At 43.1% G+C, this 17,619-nt stretch overlaps 1 protein-coding gene across 1 annotated transcript in view; it reads left to right on the top strand.

The window, feature by feature from the left end:
* LOC137310587 (ras-related protein Rab-31-like) overlaps positions 1–17,619 on the top strand; it is a 94,896-nt gene that overhangs the window by 3,611 nt on the left and 73,666 nt on the right. Inside the window, exons 2-3 of the mRNA XM_067978326.1 lie at positions 11,668–11,747; positions 11,849–11,930. Coding sequence (XP_067834427.1) covers positions 11,668–11,747; positions 11,849–11,930 — 162 coding nt within the window. The remainder of the gene's footprint in view (positions 1–11,667; positions 11,748–11,848; positions 11,931–17,619) is intronic.

Raw genomic sequence — 17,619 nt, 5'->3', positions numbered from 1 at the left:
TGTGCAGCACTCCCTCCAAGGCCAATATATCCTTTCTGAGGTGCAGTGCCCTGAAACACTTCTATGATTATGTTGTGATCATAAGTTATCCTTTTCAGGCATTGATGATTAATTTTATTGTGTGATTTCATTCAAAAAACTGCATTTTAAAAGGGTGTCACTGGCTTTATGAATTAGTTCAGAGATTTCTCTCTGTATACAGGGGATATAACCATATCATTTACATTTCAAAAACAGAGCTGTGACTCATGGTGAATGTTGTTCAAGGATCATTCCCTCCCCAAACATCAATGGTCTCTGTAAGAAGGGACATTATCACATGGTATGTTGACCTCACCTCTGTCAGTACATAGTTTTTTCATATTTGGGTTGCAGTGTGAGGTACTGTTTTGATGATGAAGATAAATTATTTAATTATCATGGCTTTGAACTTCAGAGAAGTTTTTGGAGCAAGCTGTGTCTAGGTGTTTGACTTTTTAAAAAAGCAACAAAATAACTGTCCAAAAGAAAAAGGTATTTCATTGTTTCTCGGAGGCCTTTTTAGCATCTCGGCTCATGACTGAACCTGATTACAAGAATGATTGATCCATAATTATTCATTGATAGGTTCCAGTCAATGTGAAGCTGCTGTAAACACAGCTGACCAGTACTGGATGTGTCTCAAATTATATAACTTGAATCAAGTTATCCTAAAGGATATCACTGAACCGACATCGTATGGAGTTTTGGGCATTCTATGTTCCAAGGGTGCAGAGAAGAGTGATTAAAGAAGCTTAGAACTTCTCCCTCTCTGTATTCTCACTGTGTTGTAGTAAGACTCATTACACTGTTTTCTTTGCCAATGAATTCTTTCCCAAGACCTCAGGACAATAGAACCCCAGAGATGCCTTCCCGCTTTGATTTTCTGTCAGTTCCTTATCGATAAGCACTTTGCTTCTGTTCAGCATCAACACACAAGGGTATAGCTGAAATCGGAACTCAGTGGCATTGGATAATGGTATCCAGTGGATATAAATCACATCCCATGTTTCCTGAACATGGCTTTTCTGCTGAGCAGTTTTAGAACCCAGGGTTGGCATCACCTAATCACTAGTTTGTAATTTCTCATATTCTCTCCTAAGGGTAATTTCAGTGCTCCCATGCTTCCAAAGGGAAGCTGGTTTCAAAGGCAGCGTGAATTAGAGAATTGGGGCTGCAATGTTGTGGACCTAGCACCGACCTGACTGCCTTTCAGCCTGGCTTCCCTGATTGGGGCACTGGATTTCTGAATTTACCCTCAACTCTTTTCAATTTTGGACTTCATAGAATGATACAGCACAGAAGGAGGCCGTTCAGCCCATCGTGCCTGTGCCGGCTCTTTGAAAGAGCTATCCAATTAGTCCCACTCCCCTGCCCTTTCCCCGTAGTCCTGCAAATTATCCCCCTTCAAGTATTTATCCAATTTCCTTTTGAACCTGCTTCCACCACCCTTTCAGGCAGTGCAAACCAGATCATAATAACTCGCTGCATAAATTTTTGTTTCCTCGTGTCGCCTCTGGTTCTTTTGCCAATCACCTTAAATCTTTGTCGTCTGGTTACCAACCCTTCTGCTGCTGGGACCAGTTTCTCCTTATTTAGTCTTTATCAAAACTTGAATGATTTTGAACACCTCTATTGAATCTCTACTTAACCTTCTTTGCTCTAAGGAGAACAACCCCAGCTTCTCCTGTCTCTCCACATAACTGAAGTCCCTCATCCCTGGTACCATTCCAGTAAATCTCTTCTGCACCCTCTCTAAGGCCTTCACATCCTTCCTAAAGTGTGGGGCCCAGAATTGGACACAATACTCCAGCTGGGGCCTAACCAGTGTTTTATAAAGGTTTAGCATAACTTCCTTGCTTTTGTACCCTTTGCCTCTATTTATAAAGCCAAGGATCCTGTATGCCTTTTCAACTTGTCCTGCCACCTTCAAAGACTTTTGTACATACACCCCCAGGTCTTTCTGTTCCTGCGCCCCCTTTAAAATTGTACCGTTTAGTTTATATTGCCTCTCCTCATTCTTCTACCAAAATGAATCACGTCACACTTCTCTGCATTAAATTTCATCTGCCATACGTTTGCCCATTTTATCATTCTGTCTATGTCCTCTTGGAGTCTGTTGGTATCATCCTCACTGTTTACTTCATTTCCGAGTTTTGTGTCATCTGCAAACTTTGAAATTATACGCTCTATACCCAAGTCCAGGTCATTAATATATGTGAAAAAGAGCAGTGGTCCTAGTACTCCTAATTCCTGGGGGACACCACTGCACACTTTCCTCCCCCCTCACCCAACCCCATTCTGAAAAATAACCATTCACTGCTACTCTCTGCTTTCTGTCCCTTAGCCAATTACATATCCACACAGCCACTGCCCCATTAATCCCATGGGCTTGTTCTACACCATGGATATTGGTGGAAAAAGAAGGGGGAAGAAAAACCACAGAAAAATAAGTGAGCCGCACATTGGCAAGTGCAGGAACATGCCCAAATAATTTTTTTTTACATGTACAGAACCAGCCACTAGTTTCAAAATGTCCATGAGATGCCAAATTCATGCTGTTTACTGTTAACTTGCACTCATTATTTTTCCAGCTGGTTTCTCAATCTTGTAGTTTCTGTCAATGACAGTCAGTCTGTGACAATGCATTTTCTGCAATTGCGATGGATTGATGTACAGGTACTTTATTTTATCAGAGTTGTTGCTAGCCATTTTCTTTTTTAAAAAAAATTCACATCGTGACTTAGGATTACAATCTTCTGAGAGATATGAAATATTTTATATGTTGCTTAAATAAAAGCCATGTTCAGGAAACATGGGATGTGATTTATATCCACTGGATATCATTATCCAATGCCACTGAGTTCCGATTTCAGCTATACCCTTGTGTGTTGATGCTGAACAGAAGCAAAGTGCTTATCGATAAGGAACTGACAGAAAATCAAAGCGGGAAGGCATCTCTGGGCTGTTTTGGGGCACCTGCCAACAAGTGGTTCAGATCAGATTGGTTTTTGCCAATAACTTTGTCCGAATGTGGACACCTGGCTAGGTTGGGCACGGTGTGCGGATACACAGTGTGAACTGAGAGTTTGGTATGTGTGGGAGTTTAAGGGTTAATCTCTTGTGGGAGTTTAAGGGTTAATCTCTTTAAAATCTAGTGCATATTGCTTTCAACTGTTTAAGTTCAATTTAAAAGTTTAAATTTTTAAGTTTCTGTCAGGCTTCAGCAGAGAGAGCTGCTGCAGCAAGTTAATTGGTTAGCTAGATTAAACTGGTACTTGAAGGTGGGGCAGGCCTGACTCATCTGAGTCTCAAACTGTAGAAATACAGGGGCCTATCAGTGCGGACAACACAGTGTGAAGGAGAGTTTGGTACGTGTGGCAGTTCGGTGAAGTGGGGGAAGGAGGTGCTGCTTTGCCTTGCTTTTCCTAACTTTTCCCCAGAGCGGCAGTGGACCTGAGAGTAGAAGACTGAGATTGGGGAATAAAAAGTAGCAGCAGACCTGCAACAAGAGACAACTACTGTGCGACGTCGCAGGTGAGGCAGGAGAGTCCGAGAGGTGAGCACAGTATAAAAGGAGAGACCGAGAGCGGGAGGAGAGTCTGAGAGTCTAAGGCAAGTCATGGCAGCAGACCTCGCACCCGTGATATGCTCCTCCTGCACTACGTGGGAAGTCATGGACACTACCAGTGTCCCTGGCGACCATGTGTGCAGGAAGTGTGTCCAGCTGCAGCTACTGGCTAACCGTCTTTCGGAGTTGGAGCTGCGGGTGGACTCGCTGTGGAGCATCCGCAATGCTGAGACTATCGTGGATAGCACGTTCAGTGAGGTGGTCACACCGCAGGTAAAGATTACGCAGGCAGAAAGGAAATGGGTGACCGCCAGGCAGAGTAAAAGGACTAGGCAGGTAGAGCAGGAGTCCCCTGGGGCCGTCTCCCTCCCAAACAGATATTCTGCTTTAGATACTGTTGGGGGAGATGGCTTATCAGGGGAATGCAGCAAGAGCCAGGTTCGGGGAACCACGGGTGGCTCTGCTGCACAGGAGGGGAGGAAGAAGAGTGGCAGGGCTATAGTGATAGGGGATTCAATTGTAAGGGGAACAGATAGGCGTTTCAGCGGCCGCAAACGTGACTCCAGGATGGTATGTTGCCTCCCTGGTGCTAGGGTCAAGGATGTCACGGAGCGGCTGCAGGGCATTCTGGAGGGGGAGGGTGAACAGCCAGTAGTCGTGGTCCATATTGGTACCAACGACATAGGTTTAAAAAAAGGGATGAGGTCGTGATAGGCGAATTTAAGGAGTTAGGAGATAAATTAAAAAGCAGGACTTCAAAGGCAGTGTTCTCAGGATTACTACCGGTGCCATGTGCTAGTGAGTATAGGAACAGGAGAATAGATAGGATGAATGCGTGGCTGCAGGGATGGTGTAGGAGGGAGGGATTTAGATTCCTGGGACATTGGGACCGGTTCTGGGGAAGGTGGGACCTGTACAAGCGTGACGGGTTACACCCGAGCAGGACCGGGACAAATGTCCTCGCGGGGGTGTTTGCTAGTGCTGTTGGGGAAGGTTTAAACTCGAGTGGCAGGGGGATGGGAACCTGAGCGGGGAGTCAGAAGGGAATAAAATTGAGAGCAGCAAGAGCGGGGAAGACCCAGGGGAAATCTACAATACAAATAGTACAAACAGTTGTTCAAGAACAAGTGAAAGGGAAAAGCGTAGAGCAGCGGAAAGAAAGTGTACTTTAGGCACGACAGAAAAAATAAAAACTAGAAAGCGTAAGGCGATTAACCCAGCATCAAAGCTGTGGCAGGGGGTTGGGAACCTGAGCATGGAGACAGAGGAAAGCGTGTCAGGAAGGGACAGAAGGTATGGAGTAAAAGGTAGTGTTAAAAAAGGAAAAAGCAGCAACTAAGTGTCACAAAACATATTGAAAGTTCTTTATCTGAATGCACGTAGCATTTGTAACAAAATGGACGAGTTAACGGCACAAATAACTACGTATGGGTATGATCTTGTGGCCATTACAGAAACATGGCTGCAGGGTGACAACGACTGGGAATTAAATATGCCAGGGTATTCAACAATCAGGAGGGAAGGGGAGGTGGGGTGGCTATGTTAACAAAGGAAGGAATCACTGTAATACAGAGAAATTATACTGGGACAAAGGATCAGGATAATGAAACAGTTTGGGTAGAGATAAGGAATAATAAGGGAAAAAAAACACTAGTGGGCGTAGTATATAGGCCTCCTAATAGTTGCAACTCTGCTGGAAGAAGTATTAATCAGGAAATAGTCGGGGCATGTAATAAGGGAACAGCTATAATTATGGGGGATTTTAACTATCATATTAACTGGACAAATCAAATTGGGCAGGGCAGCCTTGAGGAAGAGTTTATTGAGTGTATTAGGGATGGATTTCTTGAGCAGTATGTAACTGATCCTACAAGGGGGCAAGCAACCTTGGACCTGGTCCTGTGTAATGAGCCAGGATTAATTAATTAATGTCCTAGTTAAGGATCCCCTTGGAATGAGTGACCATAACCTGGTTACATTCCATATCCAATTAGAGGGTGAGAAGTTTGGTTCTCAAACAAGCGTACTGAGCTTGAATAAAGGAGACTATGATGGTATGAGAGCGCAATTGATCAAAGTGGACTGGGAAAATAGATTAAAGGGTAAGACGGTACATGAGCAGTGGTGTTAATTCAAGGAGTTATTTTACAACTTTCAAAAACAATATATTCCACTGAGGGAAAAAAGAGTGTAAAAGAAATGACAGCCATCCGTGGCTAAGTAAAGAAATTAAGGACAGTATCCGACTAAAAACAAGGACATATAAGGTAGCCAAACTTAATGGGAGGATAGAAGATTGGGAAGTCTTCAAAAGACAGCAAAAAGTAACTAAAGGATTGATTAAGAAAGGGAAGATAGATTATGAAAATAAATTAGCAAAAAATATAAAAACAGATAGCAAGAGTTTCTATAGTTATATAAAAAGAAAAAGGGTGGCTAAGGCAAACGTAGGTCCCTTAGAGGATGAGACCGGGAAATTAATGGTGAGAAACATGGAAATGGCAAAAATGCTGAACAAATATTTTGTTTCAGTCTTTACGATAGAGGACACTAAGAATATCCCAACACTGGACAAACAGGGGGCTCAAGGGGGGGGAGGAGCTAAATATGATTAAAATCACTAAGGAATTGGTACTAAGTAAAATAATGGGACTCAAGGCGGATAAATTCCCTGGACCTGATGGCTTACATCCTAGGGTCTTGAGGGAAGTGGCAGTAGGGATTGTGGATGCTTTGGTAATAATTTTCCAAAATTCTCTGGACTCGGCAAAGGTCCCGGCAGATTGGAAAACTGCTAATGTAACACCCTTATTTAAAAAGGGTAGTAGGCAGAAGGCTGGAAATTATAGACCAGTTTGCCTAACATCTGTGGTGGGTAAAATTTTGGAATCTATTATTAAGGAGACAGTAGCGGAACATTTGGATAAACATAATTTAATAGGACAAAGTCAGCATGGCTTTACGAAGGGGAAGTCATGTCTGACAAATTTGCTTGAGTTCTTTGAGGACATAACGTACAGGGTGGATAAAGGGGAACCAGTGGACGTAGTGTATTTAGACTTCCAGAAGGCATTCGACAAGGTGCCACATAAAAGATTATTGCTCAAGATAAAGAATCACTGGATTGGGGGTAATATTCTGGCATGGGTGGAGGATTGGTTATCTAACAGGAAGCAGAGAATTGGGATAAATGGTTCATTCTCGGACTGGCAACCAGTGGCCAGTGGTGTTCCGCAGGGGTCGGTGCTGGGTCCCCAACTCTTTACGATCTATATTAACGATTTGGAGGAGGGGACTGAGTGTAACATATCAAAGTTTGCAGATTATACAAAGATGGGAGGGAAAGTGGAGAGTGAGGAGGACATAAAAAACCTACAGGGGGATATAGACAGGCTGGGTGAGTGGGTGGAGATTTGGCAGATGCAATACAATGTTGGAAAATGTGAGGTTCTGCACTTTGACAGGAAAAATCAGAGAGCAAGTTATTATCTTAAAGGCGAGAAACTGGAAAGTACTGCAGTACAAAGGGATCTGGGGGTCCTAATGCAAGAAAATCAAAAAGTAAGTATGCAGGTGCAGCAGGTGATCAAGAAGGCCAACGGAATGTTTGCTTTTATTGCTTGGGGGATAGAATATAAAAACGGGGAGGTATTGCTGCAGTTATATAAGGTATTGGTGAGACCGCACCTGGAATACTGCATACAGTTTTGGTGTCCATACTTAAGAAAAGACATACTTGCTCTTGAGGCAGTACAAAGAAGGTTCACTCGGTTAATCCCGGGGATGAGGGGGCGGACATATGAGGAGAGGTTGAGTAGATTGGGACTCTACTCATTGGAGTTCAGAAGAATGAGAGGCGATCTTATTGAAACATATAAGATTGTGAAGGGGCTTGATCGGGTGGATGTGGTAAGGATGTTCCCAAGGATGGGTGAAACTAGAACTAGGGGGCATAATCTTAGAATAAGGGGCTGCTCTTTCAAAACTGAGATGAGGAGAAACTTCTTCACTCAGAGGGTGGTAGGTCTGTGGAATTTGCTGCCCCAGGAAGCTGTGGAAGCTACATCATTAAATAAATTTAAAACAGAAATAGACAGTTTCCTCGAAGTAAAGGGAATTAGGGGTTACGGGGAGCGGGCAGGAAATTGGACATGAATTTAGATTTGAGGTTAGGATCAGATCAGCCATGATCTTATTGAATGGCGGAGCAGGCTCGAGGGGCCGATTGGCCTACTCCTGCTCCTATTTCTTATGTTCTTATGAAATGAGAAGAAAATGAAGTCAATGGAAATGAAAACCGGGCGAGAAGTATAAGGGGTGGCTGAATCGAAATTGCCCATTTTACACGATCGTCCAAAGTTAAAATCCATCCCCCCACTCCCCGGCTGGTGTCTCTCAGAATTTTGAATGTAAGAAGCTGATGGCTGCCTATGTGGGTGATGTGGAAGGCACTGCAGATGAGTGCTACTTATTGCAGGTCTGACCTGTGTTTGTGCCACGTTTGGAAATTATGTTTAGTATGTTTTTAGTCATTCATATGATGAGGGCAATGTGGTTGATGTGTACATGGACTTTCAAAAGGTGTTTGAAGAAATGCCACATAATAGGCTTGTCAGCAAAATTGAAGCCCATGGAATAAAAGGGGCAGTGACAGTGTGGATACGAAGTTGGCTGTGACACAGAGAAGTGGTGAACAGTTGTTTTTCGGACTGGGCCACTGATATTTTTGATATCAATTAATGACTTGGACTTGGGTGTACAGGGCGCAATTTCAAAATTTGCAGATGACACAAAAGTGAGGAGGATAGCAATAGACTTCAAGAGGACATAGACAGGCTGGTGGAATGGGCGGACACATGACAGATGAAATTTCATGCAGAGATGTGCGAAGTGCTACATTTTGGCAGGAAGAACGAGAAGAGGCAATATAAACTAAATGGTACAATTCTAAAGGAGGTACAGGAACAGAGAGACCTGAGGGTATATGTGCCCAAATTGTTGACGGTGGCAGGTTGAGAAAGTGGTTAAAAAAGCATACGGGATCCTGGGCTTTATAAGTAGAGGCATAACTTCCTTGTTTTTGTATGCTATGTTGAACCTTTATAAAACACTGGTTTGGCCACATCTGGAGTATTGTGTCCAATGCTGGGCACCACACTTTCGAAAGAATGTGAAGGCCTAAGCGAGGGTGCAGAAGAGATTTACTAGAATGGTTCCAGGGATGAGGGACTTGAGTTACATGGATAGACTGGAGAAGCTGGGGTTTTTTTCCTTGGAGCAGAGAAGGATGAGAGGAGATTTGATGAAGTGTTCAAAATCATGATGGGTTTAGATAAAGAAAATGAAGGGAAACTGTTCCTGTTGGCGGAAGGGTCTAGAACTAAAGGACACAGATTTAAGGTGATTGGCAAAGGAACCAAAGGCGACGTGAGGAAAAACCTTTTTACGCAGCGAGTAGTTATGATCTGGAGTGCACTCCCTGAAAGGGTGGTGGATGCAGATTCATTTGTTGGCTTTCAAAAAGGAATTGGATAAATATTTGAAGAGGAAAAAATTTGCAGGGCTAAAGGGAAAGAGCAAGGGAATGGGACTAACTGGATTGCTCTTACAAAGAGCCAGCACAGACTTGAGGGGCCGAATGTCCTCCTTCTGTGCTGTAATAATTCTATGATTCTACATCACATGATTTAGACAGTACATATTACAGCAATAGTTAGAAAAGTTCCATTTCACAAAGGAATCTTTGTGTGTGTGCAGTTTTTTAAGGTGTTGCAAGAGGATTATATTTAGCAACTTGGACGTTGACATTTCACACAAGTAACAAATTTGTTTGCAAAATAATTTTATTCTAATGAAAGCTAAAGAAAGGAAGGACTCACATTTATGTAGTGCCTTTCACAACCGTAGGACGTCCCAAAGTGCTTGACAGCCAATGAAGCATGAAAGATCACCTGATTAATTGGTCAAGCCACTGCTCAGTGCGGAACCGAGTTTCTTGGGTTCGATTCCTGTTCTGTGTCAGTTGATCTTAGCTGGGGCAAAATAGGGTTATTGAAACTGGCCTCGGTACCTCTTGCCTCGGAAGGGGAAAAATCAAACACGAAACGTTTTCCTGTACACTGTTGATTGACCTCTGTTGAAAAGTGTCCTCACTGCACCCCTGCTGATTGATCATTTCCCTTGAAGGTTGCCCATGTCATTTACACTCTGACTGGGAGTGGGTACGAAACTTGGATCTTAGGTAAAATTGTCAAATTCCTGCTGGAGTTTCTTTTTATCCACGGCTCAATCTCAACACGTATATGGAGAGATTTTTGAACCCTGGCTTGATATTATCTGGATTTGAATGATTCGATTAGAGTCCTGGGGGGAGGGGTCAGTCTTATCAGCACCTGCAGTAACATTACCAGCTGCAAATAAGAACATTCTCCCCTTCCTATACCTACAAATGAGACATTTTATTGGTACTTAAAGACAAGGTCACCAGGAGCCTGAGTTCATTTGAGGACTTCTTAGGTTGTAGCTTTAATTTTCCCAAACTCATAGCTACAGTGAGAGATCTTGAAAACCATAATCAGAGAGGATACAGAAATCTGAAGATGATTAACCGGTACAGAATTTAGTAAAGGCAAGTCAGAATGTACCATTGCCTGCATTATATCCTGCCCACCATTATGACTGACCCCTTTGTAGTTCCATTAGGACATTGGGTATTATATTTTATATACTTTAGACTTGCCTAAAAAATCATTCATTTTGGATTGACGTTTTCACAAGTAAAACCAAAAAGGTAATCCAGGTTGTAGCCAGCTGGGATCCATTACATTGCATATTGGGCCTATGTCTGGATCCATAATGGAGTGAAATAACAGGCTTTTCATTGCTTTCAACCCACACATGCACACTGCTGTACTGGTGCTGTTTCCAGTTGCCCTTACTGCATGCACAATCCTTCACTAAAACCGCACAAGCTTTTTAAAAAAAAAAGCATAGTCCATCTAGAAAAGGGGCAATTCAAATTCACCTGGTCCCCATGTTGGATTATTGGGTTGAAAACATTCCACTAGGAAATTTAGTACAGTTATGATTGGGATTAACTGGGAACAAGGACAATGATGATACCAGAACTGAAAGGGTACAATTATCAGGAAAGACTCAATAGGCTGGAATTATTTTCTCTAGAAAAGAGAAAACTGTGAGGTGACCTGAAAGAGGTCTTTAAAATTATGAAGGGGTTTGATAGGGTAGATGTAGAGATGATGTTTCCGCTTGTGGGGAGTCCAAAACTAGGGGCTATAAATATAAGACAGTCACCAATGAATCCAATAAGGAATTCAGGAGAAACTTCATTACCCAGAGTGGTGAGAATGTGAAACTCGCTGCCACATGGAGTGGTTGAGGTGAATAGCATGGATACATTTAATGGGAAGCTAGATAAACACATGAAAGAGAAAGGAATAGAAGGATACGCTGATAGGCTGCGATGAAGTAAGGTGGGAGGAGGCACGTTTGGAGCATAAACACCGATGTGGACCTGTTGGGGCGAATGGCCTGTTTCAGTGCTGTAAAGTTCTGAGAAAAAATATTTAAATAAATCATAATCTATAGATAGTGCGGTTGAGGCCTTTATTGTTTATTGTGGTGACCCCCCGTAACAGTCATATTGTCCATGGTGTTGCTGCATGAAGTGTTGAGCTGTTTAGCTCTTCCGATGGGTAAAGGCAGATGTAGTGCAAAGCCACAGGGAGCTCCAGTTTAATCCCTGGATCTTGCGGAGTTAGATTATCTCAGCTGGCGTGCCACAATTTAGCTTCAGTGGAGAGGAGGAGAGAAAAGAATGTGGAGCAAAAACAACAAAAAAAAACATGAATTATCCAGATTCTCGTAACCACTTTTACCTGGTTGAGACCAGCTCACTTAGCACAGACTGGGATTTGAACTTGGCCTGCCTGTTTCGTTTGGCTCAGTTATACCTAAACTTTACTAGGGCAGTTTTTAAAAAAAATAATATATCCTTTTGACTTTCTAAAGAATTCCATGATCTTAATGCTGTATTTCTATCTGTTTAATGATTTTAGGATACAGGGGTTGGGAAGTCAAGTATAGTATGCCGATTTGTTCAAGACACCTTCGATCTCAATACTCTGCCCACTATTGGGTGAGTACAGACCGACTTATGCAGCTTATGTTTTACAGAGAGTTTTAATCCCGCATTATTGTTAAATTGACTTCTTGTCTGATTTTTGGACTGTTTTTCAGTGCATCATTCATGACTAAGACTGTGAGCTGTGGAAACGAGCTCCATAAGTTTCTAATTTGGGATACAGCTGGCCAGGAGCGGGTACGTAACTTTGTATGTTTTCAGTTTGTGGTTGGAAAAAAAATATATATTGTGTTATTTTCACAGTGGTCTAGGGAAATCTGACTGTGAATCGTAGGTTAGATCTTGGGATTAGATGCAAGAGTGGTTATGCAATAACACCATTATGCACTGCAGATGAGGACTTAATTTTGAGAAACATAGAAACATTGAAAATAGGAGCAGGAGTAGGCCCTTCGAGCACGCTCTGCCATTCAATATGATCACGGCTGATCCTCTATCTCAATACCATATTCCCACTCTCTCCCCATACCCCTTGATGCATTTTGTGTCCAGAAATCTATCTAGCTCCTTCTTAAATATAATCAGTGACTTGGCCTCCACAGCCTTCTGTGGTAGAGAATTCCACAGGTTCATCACCATCTGAGTAAAGAAATTTCTCCTCATCTCAGTCCTAAATGTCCTACCCCGTATCCTGAGACTGTGACCCCCTCGTTCTGGACTCCCCAGCCAGGGGAAACATCCTCCCTGCATCCAGTCTGTCTCGCCCTGTCAGAATTTTATATGTTTGAATGAGATCCCCTCTCATTCTTCTAAACTCGAGTGAATACAGGTCGAGTTGACCCAATCTTTCCTCATACGATAGTCCTGCCATCCCAGAAATCAGTCTGGTGAAACTTTGCTGCACTCCCTCTATGGCAAGAATTTACTTTTAGATATCCCTTGGAGTTAAATCCAGAGATTTAATTCCACTGAAGATGTTTTTAGTTTGTTTGTCTCCTCCTTTGGAGCAATGGGGAGTTTTGCAAACATGGCGCGATCTGTCTTTTCCATGAGCTGTAAAGGGGCAATTTTGTGCAGCTTTGTTCCTGGTGCTTAGATTCACTGGACAGGAGTGTGGATCTCACAATCATGCTCAGAGCTTCATGTGACTGATTGATTTAGTGGTGACTCAAATTTTGCAACCAAAAAAACATGTAATTTTTTTTGTGGCCTACTGCCTCATTATAATTGGCCTCACGCCAAATTTCACAATTCGGGAGTGGCCTGCTGTCGGTTCATGCTGCTTGCCCTTCGAAAACAGATGCAAAACTGTCTGGATGGCCTGACCTTTTAAGATTTGGCTTCTTAAACGTTTGTACCACTTTTCAGCGATGGCTGCTTATTATATTGTTTGCATTTTCATTGGTGTATTACTTTGCGTTGCTGTTTAGGCCAGATTTTTTAAAATTGCATGACATCATTTTCAACAACTTTCCATATAACAATCTTGCTTCCAGTTGCTCCTTGTGACAAGCAAAAACGGGTTGGATAGACATTCCATTGGGGGTTCCAATGGTGCTCCTAAGTTTGGAGAAGAAAGAGCAGGTCTTGAGCAGACAAGAAAGGCAGGCGCAACCACGACTCAAGTCATTTTAAAATAAAATATTCTTGGGATGTGGGCGTCACTGGATACGCCGGCATTTATTGCTCATCCCTAGTTGCTTTGAGAAGATGGTGGGCTTCATTGTGAACTGCCGCTGTTTGATATAACTGAGTGACTTGCTAAAGGTCTTCAAAAGGAAGTGAAGAGTCACGTGTAGGCCAAACCAGGTAAGAACTGCAAGTTTCATTCCCTAAAGGACATTAGTGGACCAATTGGGTTTTTACTGCAATCTAACAGCTTCATGGTCAATTTTTCTGAGACCAGTTTTTTTTTTTTTCCTCAGATTTTTTATAAACTGAATACAAATTCTCAAACTGCCATGGTAGGATTTGAACTCTCATTCTCTGGATTATTCGTCCAACTCCCTGGATTATTACTCCAGTAACATAACCACTACACTGTCGTACCCTGATACCACTACATTGATATGTACGTTTACTTTCCCACTTCTCCAGGCATGTCGGAAAGACTCATCTTTGGCGCCTCCATTTCTCAAGGGACACTTTCATCTACCTGTGCCATCTCCCAGAGACTGAGCTGCAGACAACCCCTACCACATGAGTGGTTTTCCTGTGGGTGTGGAATGCCACTACTGCATTAAAGTTTCTCACCACAAAATCCTTCCAAGCCAAGTGATATAAGCTGGATCAGCCAGTCGGCTGTCCACAGATGCATTAAGCAAGTCACAGAGGGTAGCTTATTCATTACCTTTCTTGTGGAAAGGGAACATCAGCTCAAGAGAGCACTGAATTTTTCCAGAGAAGCCAGGATTCTCAAGTGTGCAGAGCATTGTTGATGACAACCATGAAGCCAGCAGATTCCTGCTCCACCTTTGCCACCACTACTTGCTCCTCCTTGGCCTCAATGGGTGATACCACCTCAAGCTCACTAACTGCATCCTCTAAGACGTGTGTAGATGCGGTTATGCTTGCAAGCTTCATAGAATCATAGAAGTTACAACATGGAAACAGGCCCTTCGGCCCAACATGTCCATGTCGCCCAGTTTATACCACTAAGCTAGTCCCAATTGCCTGCACTTGGCCCATATCCCTCGATACCCATCTTCCCCATGTAACTGTCCAAATGCTTTTTAAAAGACAAAATTGTACCCGCCTCTACTACTGCCTCTGGCAGCTCGTTCCAGACACTCACCACCCTTTGAGTGAAAAAATTGCCCCTCTGGACCCTTTTGTATCTCTCCCCTCTCACCTTAAATCTATGCCCCCTCGTTATAGACTCCCCTACCTTTGGGAAAAGATTTTGACTATCGACCTTATCTATGCCCCTCATTATTTTATAGACTTCTATAAGATCACCCCTTAACCTCCTACTCTCCAGGGAAAAAAGTCCCAGTCTGTCTAACCTCTCCCTGTAAGTCAAACCATCAAGTCCCGGTAGCATCCTAGTAAATCTTTTCTGCACTCTTTCTAGTTTAATAATATCCTTTCTGTAATAGGGTGACCAGAACTGTACACAGTACTCCAAGTGTGGCCTCACCAATGCCCTGTACAACTTCAACAAGACATCCCAACTCCTGCATTCAATGTTCTGACCAATGAAACCAAGCATGCCGAATGCCTTCTTCACCACCCTATCCACCTGTGACTCCACTTTCAAGGAGCTATGAATCTGTACTCCTAGATCTCTTTGTTCTATAACTCTCCCCAACGCCCTACCATTAACGGAGTAGGTCCTGGCCCGATTCGATCTACCAAAATGCATCACCTCACATTTATCTAAATTAAACTCCATCTGCCATTCATCGGCCCACTGGCCCAATTTATCAAGATCCCATTGCAATCCTAGATAACCTTCTTCACTGTCCACAATGCCACCAATCTTGGTGTCATCTACAAACTTACTAACCGTGCCTCCTAAATTCTCATCCAAATCATTAATATAAATAACAAATAACAGCGGACCCAGCACCGATCCCTGAGGCACACCGCTGGACACAGGCATCCAGTTTGAAAAACAACCCTCTACAACCACCCTCTGTCTTCTGTCGTCAAGCCAATTTTGTATCCAATTGGCTACCTCACCTTGGATCCCATGAGATTTAACCTTATGTAACAACCTACCATGCGGTACCTTGTCAAATGCTTTGCTGAAGTCCATGTAGACCACGTCTACTGCACAGCCCTCATCTATCTTCTTGGTTAGGAAGGAAGGCAGGAAGCTGTGTTGTGCTGTCTTGCTCTAGACCATTGTCAGTGCTGAGGTATGGATGTAAGTGAGCTATATGCTGTCCGACATCTATTTGTACAACAGTGTAAGCCGGGGGTGTAATATTAGTATCCCCTTGTGATTTGAATGGTTATTCGTGTCTTTTGCATGTGTAGAATCTGAAGATGGACCGAATAAACACTCGAGATGAGGCCTGATACAAATCGATTAGTTGCTTCATTTCACAGTGCAGTGAACATAGGAACAGGAGTAGGCCATTCAGCCCCTGGAGCCTGTTCTGCCATTCAGTTAGATCATGGATGATATGTACCTGAACTCCATTTACCCGCCTTTGCTCCATATCCCTTGATACTCTGCCACAACAAAAATCCATTGATCTCAGTCTTGAAAATTTCAATTGACCCAGGATCCCACAGCCTTTTGGGGGAGAGAGTTCCAGATTTCCACTAACTTTCTATGGAAAAAGTGCTTCCCGATTTCACTCCTAAACGGCCTAGCTCTAATTTTAAGATTATGGCCTATTCCTCATTCTGGATTCCCCCACCAGAGGAAATAGTTTCGAATTCCTTTATCATTTTCAACACCTTGATTTAGATCACCCCTCAACTGTCTAAACTTAAGGGAATACAAGCCAAGTTTATGCAACCTGACCTCATAATTTACCACTTTTAGCCCTGGTGTCATTCTGGCGAATCTGTGCTGTACCTTCTGCAAGGCCAAAAATCTTTTGTGAGATTTGGTGCTCAAAACTGAACGCAGCATTCCAGATGGGACCTGATCATTGCTTGTACAACTGAAGCATCACTTCCTCACTTTTGTCCAATCCCCTTGAGATGAAGGCAACCATTGCATTAGCCTTTTTGACTACTCTTTGTATCTGTGCAACTAGTTTTTAGTGATTTGTGGTTATGGACATCTAAATCCCTTTGCCCCTCCATAGCTCCTAGTTTCTCAACATTAAGAACATATTCCGATTTGACTTTCTCAGTTTCACAGTGGATGACCTCACACTTCTCCACATTGAACTCTACCTGCCATAGTTTTGCCCACTCGCTTAGTCTGTCTATGCCCTTTTGTAACTTCCTGCTCCCATCTACACAACTTACTGTGCCTCCTAACTTAATGTCATCTACAAACTTGGATATATGGCTCTCTATTCCTTCATCCAAGTCATTAATATATATATGAACTCCTCAAAAACCCAACTGGATTAGTCAGACATGTCCTACCTTTCACAAATCCATGCTGAATTGCTTTGATCAGCTGATACTTGTGCAAGTGCTCAGTCACTCTGTTTCTGATGATAGATTCCAGTTATTTTCCCAATACTAATGTTAAACTGACAGGTTTGTAGTTACCTGATTTCTCCCTCCCTCTCTACTTAAATAATGGATTGACATTTGCAATTTTCCAATTCAAAGGCACAATTTCTGAAGCTTTGGAAAATTATGACTAATGCATCTGCAATTTCTTCATCTATTTCTTTTAATACCGTGGGTTGGAAACCATCAGGTTCTGGAGATTTGTCCATCTTAAGTCCCATTATTTTCTCTTTCAACATTTTAAAAAACTTATTGGGCTCGATTTTCAGGTGAAGTAGCGGGGGCAGGGGGGCTCCAAAAATCGCGGAAATCCAGTGTGGGTTCGGAGCAGTGCATACGGAGGCTCAGAGTGAGTCGCCAGGTAGTTGCAGACATCTGTAGCCTCCCTCATCCTGAGCTGCTCCCGGCTGGGCTGAGCAGCATCTTCTTACCTGTCACTGTCAAAGTCACCACTGCCCTCAACTTCTTTGCCTCCTGATCATTCCAGGGTGTCACCGGGGACATCGCCGGGGTCTCTTAGTCATCTGCACACAAGCGCATAAGACAGGTCACTGACGGCTTGTTTCGCAGGGCCTCGCAGTATGTCAACTTCCCCATGGACGACCTCAGCCAGACGGAGAGGGCAGTGGGATTGCACTCTGTGACTGGCTTCCCACGGGAGCGGGGTGCAATCGTATTGCTATATGGGTGCAATCGAGAACCTCCACATGAGCCAGGACTGTTCATCAACAGGAAGGGGTATTACTCCATCAACACTCAGCTCGTTTGTGACCAC

Source organism: Heptranchias perlo, chromosome 3 (assembly GCF_035084215.1).
Source record: "Heptranchias perlo isolate sHepPer1 chromosome 3, sHepPer1.hap1, whole genome shotgun sequence".
NCBI classification, from domain to species: Eukaryota; Metazoa; Chordata; class Chondrichthyes; order Hexanchiformes; family Hexanchidae; genus Heptranchias; species Heptranchias perlo.
The sequence above is the reverse complement of the archived record's forward strand: the minus strand, read 5'-3'. Positions and strand labels throughout refer to the sequence as shown.